Genomic DNA, 10,898 nt, shown 5'->3' on the forward strand with positions numbered 1-10,898 from the left:
TTATTATTTTACAGTGAACACATATTTAGACATCTGTAATTCTGCATTTGAAATAATCAGTTTGTTTCAGTCAAAAACAGGTAATAATCAATTGTGAATGTCATGTAATTAATTAGATTCAAAAGTTTCATAAATTGACAGCCTATGTTAAAGTGAAGGTGAGTGCTAACTGTATTTCTTCATGTTTCATGTCAATGTGACCTGCACTTTTACTTCCAAGTTATCTGTGTGCAAAGATCCCGTGTTCATAAACTCTGTTAATTGCCTGTTGGCAAGAAGCAAATGAGGTACATAATTTAGATTTAGTTCCAGGACATGATCTGTAACACATCACTGGCAATCATGGACAAAGCTGGAGATCTACTCTCTGAGAAATTACAGTGCTGAAACATTACCTTACTGCAAGTTAATAATGTACTACATTAAATAATTAATGGGCCACCTGAATCTTTGACTTTCCTCAAAGGCACAGTGTCAGGTCAGGTTTAGTGCATGATAGTTGAAATCACACTACAGCATTTCAGACTATAGTATTTCAGATTAAAAGAATTGAAATAAACTACATTAAAATATCCTATATATATATATATATATATATATATATATATATACAGTATATATACTGCAGATGTTCGGTCCTGACTGCTCTGTCCCGTTCACCCTATTATTTCCTGTTCTCCCAACAATCTTTTATTATTAAAAGTGAGAAAAAGGCAAAAATATAACAATAGCTAACTTTTACTTATTAAAATCATTATTTACAGTTAATATATGCATATTAATTTACATTTAGTCATTTAGCAGACACTTTTATCCAAAGTGATTTACAAATGATGACAATAGAAGAAATATAAGTGTTGAAGGTTTCACAGAGGTTTCGGACGCCTCCTTTCACTTTTTATCATAAATCAGAAAATGCTGTAACACCCATAAAAAAAATTTAGGAACAAAATGTAATTTAAATAAATGGGATTGACATAAGAACAAACCTCTCTGCAAAAAAAAATGGAAAGTCTGGTGTATGTAAGTGTTACTGAAGTGGTAATGTTCGGCTCAGTGCATGAGAAAAAATGAATTAGAAACAGCATTTAGAAACATATTGTAATTGTTACTTTTCTTTCCACTAGTCATATTATGGAGGCAAAATTGCCCAAAATCTCCAAATTGACCAGTGCATGTAAAAAGCATAATATTTAATTTGACTTTAAAAAGAGGTTTTTCTTTAGGTGGTGCTGCCTAAGGAAATGCTCTGAAATTAAAATATTGTTTACATGTGATATTACAGTTGTGTGAGAGGACAAAATGGTCAACCCTATTCACACTGGGGTTGATGACGGTGAAGACTCCATCACCCACTGATCTGAGAGAAATTTAAAAAAGATAACAAAATTCTCCTAGGATAAGTCACCCCTGTGCATTGCAGCATGCATCGAAGAGGCAGCATAAACCTATTCACAATACCAGGACTTGATGTATCACGTATTCTCCAATGTTAACCGTTGATTCTGTTGCCGAGGTATGCGGAGTACATACTCACTGTACAAGTCGGCACTACTGATCGCAAAGACATTGAGAAAGAACTACATCAATCATTACTTAAGATTTCCATAAAAGATGCATGCTATTATTTTAGTATTCTCAATTGTTAAATAATTTTAGCTCACTCGTAAAAGCATTAAGTCAAGGTCACCCACAGCATAACAGACATGAACGTCCCCGGAAGCTGTAACTTTCCTTACAATTTTTGACGATGGGTGTAGTTAGAGAAATATATATAAGAGAGGGGTCAACAAGGTGCAGAACAGTTTACTAGTTTAGGCTAGCTCTGTTTGTTAAGCATTACATCGTTTATTGCCCAATAGCTCAGCTGGCAGGATTTAAACTGTTTAACTACCCCAAACCCAAGAGTAAACACGTGTTCCACATAAAATCTAATAGTGTAGTCTGTAATTGTTGGCTGGCTGATCAATTGCAGCCTTAAAATATGACACGTTTGAAGAGACCTGTTGCATAATATCATTTACATGCTACAAAGACATGTATAATCTCATTGAGAAGAAAGCATGGCGGGCCTTGTCTGGCAGTGGCAAAGCTTTTAAATGCTGTATGAAATAAACCAGCAAGTGATCCAATAGGAAAAGACTTGTTTCTCTAACTTAGAAATGAGAGCAAATAAGTGTTTTGCTTAAATCTTCTAACACTTTTCACTTAATAAAAAGTTCCAATAATGTCTCAAACTGTGTTCAGTGTGATCAGTTTGATCTGTGCTTAGATCAAACATTTCCCATCAGACACTTCCAAAACCAAATGAATAAGGTAAGTGTGTAGTAATATTCTGGCCACTCCATCGTGGTGAAGAAGAAGATTCAAACAATCCAATAAGACTAACAGATTGGTCCACAAGATAGAAAATATGTTAAGCCTCACTATATTAACTAGCTTACCTTAAACATTGAGCAGGATGAGCTGTCTATCATGCCTGTAACTTCCTTTCCTGCGGAAGAAGATGAAACACCAATCTCAGAGGCACAGCTTAATTTTTAGCTCAAGCTGATGTTGAACGAATCACATGAAACACAAAGTTCCTGTGAACTCAATAGTTTCAATTGTTTATTGTCTGCTTCACAAAGTGAGTTTAATATGTTTAAAGAATGCTTCTCCAGCTACAGGCAGTTTTGGAGCTGTGAACTTTTACACTTTTCAATCTCTCACTAGTTAATCTTCTAACAATGACTTGCATCAAATTTTTTTAAATGATTCTTAAAAAAAAAAAAACTTTTATTCAGCAAGGACACATTAAATTGATCAAAAGTGACAGCAGTGGAGACATTAGACTAAATCAGCATATTAGAATGATTTCAGCAGGACAATGTGAAACTAAAGTCTAGTTTCAGCTAAACATTCTTAGTTCTAAAATCTAAAACATTCTAAAAAAATTTGTGACAGCTAAAAATTCAGCTTTTCATCATCTGTTTTTTTTTTTCTCTCTCTCTCTTTTTAGTGTGTGAACTGAACCACAGTGTCACCAGTGTGATCCCAGAGAGTGGTCTGCTCATCATCCTGGGCTTTGTTTTGGGAGGAATCGTCTGGGGAGCAGACAAGGCGCAGACTTTCAAACTGATCCCCACCAATTTCTTCTACTACTTGCTTCCCCAGATTGTCTTGGATGCAAGTTACTGCATGCCAAACAAACTATTCTTCAGCAACCTGGGTGCCATTCTTGTCCATGCTATTATCGGAACGTGCTGGAATGCAGGCACAGTGGGCATTGCGCTATGGGCCTGCTATGAAGGCGGTGCAATGGGTAAATCTGAGTTTTACAATGACATTTACAAACTTCTGAACAGATAATTGAGAAAGCCAACTTGCCATTTAAACTAATGTTTTATATTAATTTACAATATACTTAAATACTTTCTGTACTTATATACTTGTTTAATACAAATGAAGTACTTAATATATTTAATACACACACACACACACACACACACACACATATATATACATACATATACATATACATATACATATATAACGACTTAATATATATTTAATAAAGTTTTGTGGTCACATTTTTTAAAGAAATTAATACTTCTATTCACCAAGGACACATTAAACTAATAAAAAGTGACAGTAAAGACATTTATACTTTTACAAAAGATTTCTATTTCAAGTAAATAGTTTTCTTTTTTTATTATTTCTATCATTAAAATCTAACACAAAAATATTAAGCAGCACAATTGTTTTCAACATTTATTATAATAAATGTTTCTTAAGCAGCAAATCAACATATTAGAATTAAATTCTGAAGGATAATGTGACACTGAAGATCGGAGTAACGGCTGCTGAAAATTCAGCTTTGTATCACAGGAATAAATTACGTTTTAAAATACATTAATTGGTAATAACATTTCACAATATTACTGATTTTACTGTATTTCTGACCAAATAAATGAATAAACGCAGTCTTGGTGAGCATTAGAAACTTAGTTAAGTTTCAGTCAGTTAATAAAACTAACACTTTCACTAAACCTCAGGGACCTTGAACATCGGCCCTCTGCAGTTCCTGCTATTTGGTGCTCTGTTGTCTGCCGTGGACCCTGTGGCTGTGATTGCCGTGTTTGAGGAAGTGCATGTGAATGAAGTGCTCTACATCCTGGTGTTTGGAGAGTCCCTGCTCAATGATGGTGTCACAGTGGTGAGTCTCAGTTTTTCTCAACAACTCTGAACGTCACGGCTCATTTTTGAGGAATCATGGCTTGTTCATATAAAAATATACTTGACTGTCAGATTCTATTTGATGGCTATTACATCTATCTAATATTATGTATCTCTCTCGTTCTGGCTGTCGCAGGTACTTTATAATGTGTTTGATGCATTTGTGTCTCTGGGAGGCCCGAAGATCAACGCCGCAGAGATTATCAAAGGAATAAGTATGACTGAAACTGAAATAAAATAATTTTTAGTTTTTATATTTAATTTCCATTTATATTATTTTAAGCCATTAAAATTTTTTTTATGGATTTAGTTTTAGTTAATGATAATAATAACCCATTTTGACACCCCCTCACAAAACTTTTTGATTTTTGTGCTTTCCCAGTTTCGTTCTTTGTTGTGGCATTTGGAGGCTCGTTTCTTGGTGTTGTGTTTGCCGTTCTGATATCCATGCTGACCAGGATTACCAAGAATGTCCAGGTCATTGAAGCCGGATTCATCATTGTGCTTGGCTACTTGTCTTACCTGACAGCTGAGATGCTCTCACTCTCTGCGATACTTTCGTAAGATCTTCTTAAGGAACTCGATGCTTTCCTGATAAATGAAAATAAATAAGTACATTTATAAATTAGTAAATTAATGTAAACCATCCATAAGAGTTTACAATAATCATTTACTGTGGTTTTGCGTGTGACAGGATCACTTTCTGTGGTGTCTGCTGTCAGAAGTACATCAACGCCAATATGGATGAGAAATCTGTCACAACCTTACGTTACACCCTGAAGGTGATGGCCAACGGCTCAGAGACCATGATCTTCGTCTTCCTCGGAGTTTCGGCCATTGATAGAAACATCTGGGTTTGGAACACTGGCTTCATCCTCCTCACAGTCTTCTTTGTTGTTGTATTCAGGTTCATGGGTGAGTTAAAGTCATGAATTCCTTGAAGACGCTTTCTATAACTCTATTAAGAGTATGTTCATGAAAACTGACATCAGTTGTGGATTTTTTTTAATATGCAGGTGTTTTCTTCCTCAACTGGATCTTGAATCAGTCTCGCCTGATTCCTATTGACATCCTGGACCAGTTTATAATGGCCTACGGTGGCCTGCGAGGAGCAGTGGCATATGGACTAGCAGCCATTTTGGATGAGAAAAAGATCCCAGAAAAGAATCTAATGCTTGGTACCACGCTCATTGTGGTGTATTTCACCGTCATTCTTCAGGTGGGACCCTTCAACCACTCATTCTGACCATAACTAATGTGTACAAAAATGGTTTTGTTGTAAAAGCATGGTAGTTGCTTAAATTCATAAGGCCTGTGATTACAAAATTATAAAAGCGGGCATTTTGTGATGCTCCCAGTTGTCCTCATCTGACGACGGACATGGTTTAGCTTACTTGAAGTCACTGTGTGTGTTGTTTTTTGTAGGGGATCACCATGAAACCACTGGTTCAATGGCTTAAGGTTAAAAAGGCAACTCATTCAGATCTGACACTCAATGGAAAAATTAACAACAGGGTAAGCATCACTCACGACACATAGTGAACCCCTCTACTGCATCTTATTTTTTGGGACATTATAGTTTCCTGTTTCGATAACAATGACTTTGTTTTTCAACATTATACAACAATATAAAATCAAGTAATAATGTTATAATATTAAATAAAACGACCTTACTCTACAGCTGTACTGTCAAGACAAAAAACTCCTCCTTGAACAGGATTACACCATTTATATAGCATTTATGAGTAATGTTACCTATCTCCAAGTGATAAACAAGCATTTCCATAAAAAATATACAATGTTTCTCTCTTAAACACATTCAAAACACATTTTGTGGCCAGCTTGACAAAAAACAATAGAACCCTGCCCAAAACACAATAGAAAATGTAATGGTTTTAATGGTTATAATGGGAATTGTATTGGTTTTAATGGAAACTATAATGGTGTCTACTGGTATGTGATGGATTCTATTGGTGGGATGTTAAATCCTATTGGAAAAATGCCCAAAACATACTACAAAAAGGAATTTTGTAATGGTTTTACTGGAAAAAGCTAATGGTTTATAATGGTATTTTAAAGGAAACCATTGGAATTTCTGTGATGGTTTCTATTGGGCTTCTATTGTTTTTTTTTTTTTTAGCAGAGTATTAATGGAGTGTTGTCACCTCACCTGAATATGTCTTTGTGAGCTGCTTTTCTTTCGGTAAACATTTAGAGTAAACATTTAGATGATTATTTGCTTATTTCCGTTAATCTCATTGTATTACAGCGCTTGGGTGAGGTAGATATAATAAAACTAGTAATGAAACACAGTAATGGATGAATGCGCACAACCGAATCAGTTGAACGAGTGAGCCTTTTACGCTGAAACCACTTGATTCAAATTCAAAATCACAGTAGGCTATAACTTCACACCGGTTAACCGATTAAAATATCACCCCCCTGATAACTCGCTACTGCTGGCTTATTGTGGATAGTTTCTACACTGCAAATATGATTTAGTCTATGCGCAGTTATGGACAACATCTAAGCAGTGATAATTTTAAACATCAAAATGTGAAGTAGCCTATAAGGGTGATATAATTGTGTATGTCTTATAGACTTTTGAACACACACTGACAGCAATGGAGGACATCTGTGGCCGAATGGGAGATAACTGGTGGACCAGACAGTGAGCATTTCACTTTTCACAAACATACATGTATAAAATTTGTTTGAGAATTTTTACTCAATTTTTTCTCTCTTTCCTAGTTGGAACCATTTTGAAGACAAGTATGTCTGCTGGCTGCTAATGAAGAGTGATGCCAGAAAGCACAAAGACCCAATCTTTGGTGCCTTCCACAAACTCAATCTGGAGGATGCCACAAAATATGTCAGTGAGGTGAGAGCAAAACTACTCATTCAGCATAGTATCACCACAGTTTCTATTTCCAGTTTTCAGTACTGTTCTATTGACGTATCAACTACTGTCTATAGAGAATGACCTGAATTAATGTGCTCAATATTTTTTCACATTTAGGGTGAACGCAAAGGTTCTCTGGCTTTCATTCGTAATGATGACAATGCCTCGGTTGACTTCAAGAAGAAGCTTGCTTTAGAGTATGGAGACATCATACCTGACATGTCAGAATATGATTTTGGCATTGACAATGTTCCAGTGACTTCTGTCATGTAAGTTGTCAAATGTGTTTTTCCCAACTGAATGCAGTTCCTCTCTGTAAAGTGAAGTATAAATGTTTTATGAGAAAATTGCACAAATAACTAGATGGCTAAACTATGTTGTGCTAAATGCATGTTGACAACAACTATTTGGTCTTCTTTCAATCTAGGAAGAACACGATTCCATCTGTATCCCTGGATATCCATGAGCAAGACAGGAAGAGCATGCCTAATGACCTCAGCGCCCATCATCTACTAGATCAGCACCTGTACAAGAGCAGAAGACATGTAAGAACTGTCCTGATCACTCAAACCACAATTCCTTTTTTTTTTTTTTTTACATGGAATATTGTTTACTTATCAATGTTTGGATGTCTTATTACTATACATCTGCCCAGTGGAGAAGCTCATCAGAATCCCATTCAATCCAAATCAATCCATTTCTCCTGTTTTTGACCAGAACCGTCCCACTTACAGCCGCAGTCACTATAACACCTCAGAGAGTCCAGATGAAATGCAGGAGATCTTCCAAAGAACCATGAGAAGCCGTCTTGAATCCTTCAAATCTACTAAGATGGGTGTCAACCCTTCCAAAAAACTCTCCAAACATCCCAAGAAGGATTCAACACACAAGGTATTAGACCTTCATGTCCTGCCGTCTATAAAAAAATATATTTTGAAATAGGGTTCAAAGCAGTGGCGTAGCAAGTCAGTCCCGGGCCCATATGCAAAAACATTTGTACCGCACCCACCACCCAGTAATCGCAATAACCATGTCTTGTAACTTTTAATATAATACAAATCGTAGCCTTTAAATTCTGTCAATATTATGAAATACAACAATAAATGTGATTGAGACAGAAAGAAAGAAAGAGAAAGAAAGAAAACAACTCACTCTTTTTAGTTGTAATTAATTTAATTCTACAGGCCTTTCTTTTAGCAAATTAATCCATAATGTCCTTGGTGTTTAATGTAAGGCTTTGTGTATTCTCAGTGTATTCTTCATCAAAATGAAAGAAATAGAATGAAAATGGTGCAGGTGTCACTGAAGCTAGATGTAATACAGTTGTGATACAGCCTTTTCAACTAGCTACCAACCTCACAGTTTTTATTTGTATTATTAATTATTATTTTATTTGGCTGTCGCAATGCAGAGTTTGCATATAGTTTTAAAAATGATGCAGTTCTATGGCAGCAATATAACGAATGCACTTGACATGCAGACAATATTGTGGTCACAAATTAAGAATTCGTCCCCTCGTTTGAATTAAAAGGTCCCCCTCGGAAGGCCCCCATTTAGCCTGGGCCAGTATACGCATGCCCTGCATATCTAGATGCCACGCCCCTGGTTCAATGTATGTTGTTTGCAGTCACAAAATATAAGATAAAATAAAACAAACAAACAAATAAATTAATTAATTAAATAAGTAAAAAATATATAAATATTAGGATTTTTTGGGGGGAGAAAAAAAGTAAAAAATACTTTTTTAAACATTTTAAACTGGGCTTACAAAATGTAAGTTATATTTGTTAATATATGTATTTCTATTGTGTATTTTTAGCCTAATAGAAAGCCAGCGGACCCACACAGAACCTATCCATATGGAGATGAAGGTATATTTTTATATGCTTGGTTACTTATTTAAGTACTGGAAGTATAATTTTAGCATGGATATATGTATATAAATGTTATTTTGCTTTTGCTTTGTCCAATCAGATTTTGAGTTTTCTGCTGACAGCGTATCTAGCAGTGAAATTGCTGGTAATTTCCCCAGGAGAAGCCCAAATGCACCTGGTGGTAAGAATCAAGCTGCATACTGAATTCATGTGACATATTAACGTCATGTTGTACATTGGACCCTTTTCGCATTTCTGGGGTTCTTTGAAGCGGAAATGGTCAGTGGTGAATGGAAACAAATTTAATTTGACATTCCTATTTGTTCCAATAGCAAAATAAAAATTATAGCCTTTCTATGACCTTAGAAAAGAGTGTAGAGAGACTGATTGCATTAGTTGGAAGAGTCTTAGAAAAAGTCGCGCAGTATACTGTTGTAAATGTACATTAAAAATTTTTTTGCTAGATTTACAATGGTAATAACTGTGGAAACGTCATATAAATTTACATTAAGTGTGCAAGTGAATATAAAATATATGTATTATTTTATGTTTTTTTCCATTGTATTGCATTTCAATATCATAATTACTCTAATCACTGCAGCTGGGGTTGATAATCCAGCGTTCATACCCGAGATGGACACTTCTCCACCCATGAGGAACCCACCCTGGCAAACAGAGACAGCAAACAACACGGCTGTGGCACCTTCCCAGAGAGCTCAGGGTCGACTGCCATGGACGCCCACCAACCTGAGACATCTAGCACCGCTGAGAATGAGCACACACTCCACAGACTCCTTCGCGATGGCTGATGCTTCGGTTGATGACAAGGCGCCTGAGGAAAAGCCCGGAACACATCATACTAGATTATAATATGATATAGCTCCATCCGCCAGCATTAACCTGCCAAACATGTGATTAGGTTAATCCTCTAAAACTGAGAATGCATTTAATTTTAGGCAGTTATCATGTCATTAGCCCAGAGATTAAGGAATCATAGTGTTGAATCGTAGTATTCATCACATATCTTTAAAAATTGATATACACCTGCAGCAGTAACTTGAAGTCCTACTCTGAAATGTTTTACCTATACACACACACACACACACATACAGATTTAGCTGTTATTGAAGTACTTATGTATGAGGTTATGGAATGTTCTTGTTCTTGAGGGTTTCTTTATACAAATCCACGTTGTTGTGGAAGCTGTTAAAGCACTTTGATAGCATGCTAGAAAATAGAAAACATGGAGCTTAAAAGACAAAATCATTATACTCCTAAATATATTTTTTCTTTACAAACTGAGTTAAGAACTGAGAAGCAATTGTCTATTGGTTCAACATTCAGGTATATCTTGATATTTTTTGACCTTGGACATGTTGGTCTATACACATTTTTAAACTCTGCATGTTGTATATGATTATTTATTATTGCATAGTCATTCTGTGGGTGCTTCTTTGTAGTATCACAATATCTGTTTCTGCATTTACAATGATTCATTTTTGAGTTTTACTCAAAGCTATTAATGTTTTATTAGTTGAATGAAGACCATTAAAATGTAAGTCATTAAAAATAATAGTTTAACAGTAACTTATTCATGTGTGAATTTCATTCTTTATGAGAACTGGTGAAATCTGTAACTTGAAATCAGCTAATAGTGTCTGAAAAAACTTATTATTTGAACCGTAACTCAAAGTTTGAGTAATAACATTTAAATGGTTACTAATGAGCAAATAAAATAAAAAAATATAATTGTCAACCCTTTAAATTTTAAGCTGATTTGAATTCTATAAATATTATATTCCTCTTATATGAATAAATTCTGATATGACTGATAGCAAAAGATATCCATTGCAGTAAAGGAAAAAAATGTATATCCGTTAAGTTAAAAATGTTTAGTTAGTAAA

General features: G+C 35.2%; 2 protein-coding genes across 4 annotated transcripts in view; one reads left to right on the forward strand and one right to left on the reverse strand.

Annotated features, from left to right (window-relative positions):
• Window positions 1-4,876, reverse strand: part of LOC131526230 (uncharacterized) — a 23,245-nt gene extending 18,369 nt beyond the window's left edge. For 2 of the 3 annotated variants that reach the window (XR_009267405.1, XM_058754404.1), the window contains exon 1: window positions 2,445-2,489. The gene's annotated coding sequence lies outside the window, so the exon portion shown is untranslated. Of the gene's footprint in view, window positions 1-2,444; window positions 2,495-4,740 lie in introns of those variants that run through there. The other variant, XR_009267406.1, reaches the window with a different exon arrangement.
• The window catches only part of slc9a3.2 (solute carrier family 9 member A3, tandem duplicate 2), a 15,742-nt gene extending 5,157 nt beyond the window's left edge, over window positions 1-10,585 (forward strand). The window contains exons 2-16 of the mRNA XM_058754403.1: window positions 3,002-3,304; window positions 4,038-4,198; window positions 4,355-4,433; window positions 4,601-4,778; window positions 4,913-5,133; window positions 5,235-5,437; window positions 5,644-5,733; window positions 6,819-6,889; window positions 6,970-7,099; window positions 7,238-7,389; window positions 7,548-7,665; window positions 7,838-8,011; window positions 8,940-8,991; window positions 9,095-9,175; window positions 9,596-10,585. Coding sequence (XP_058610386.1) covers window positions 3,002-3,304; window positions 4,038-4,198; window positions 4,355-4,433; window positions 4,601-4,778; window positions 4,913-5,133; window positions 5,235-5,437; window positions 5,644-5,733; window positions 6,819-6,889; window positions 6,970-7,099; window positions 7,238-7,389; window positions 7,548-7,665; window positions 7,838-8,011; window positions 8,940-8,991; window positions 9,095-9,175; window positions 9,596-9,864 — 2,282 coding nt within the window. The 3' untranslated portion in view covers window positions 9,865-10,585. The remainder of the gene's footprint in view (window positions 1-3,001; window positions 3,305-4,037; window positions 4,199-4,354; window positions 4,434-4,600; window positions 4,779-4,912; window positions 5,134-5,234; window positions 5,438-5,643; window positions 5,734-6,818; window positions 6,890-6,969; window positions 7,100-7,237; window positions 7,390-7,547; window positions 7,666-7,837; window positions 8,012-8,939; window positions 8,992-9,094; window positions 9,176-9,595) is intronic.
• Window positions 10,586-10,898: the final 313 nt, after the last annotated feature.

This window comes from Onychostoma macrolepis, chromosome 19 (assembly GCF_012432095.1).
Source record: "Onychostoma macrolepis isolate SWU-2019 chromosome 19, ASM1243209v1, whole genome shotgun sequence".
NCBI lineage: Eukaryota > Metazoa > Chordata > Actinopteri > Cypriniformes > Cyprinidae > Onychostoma > Onychostoma macrolepis.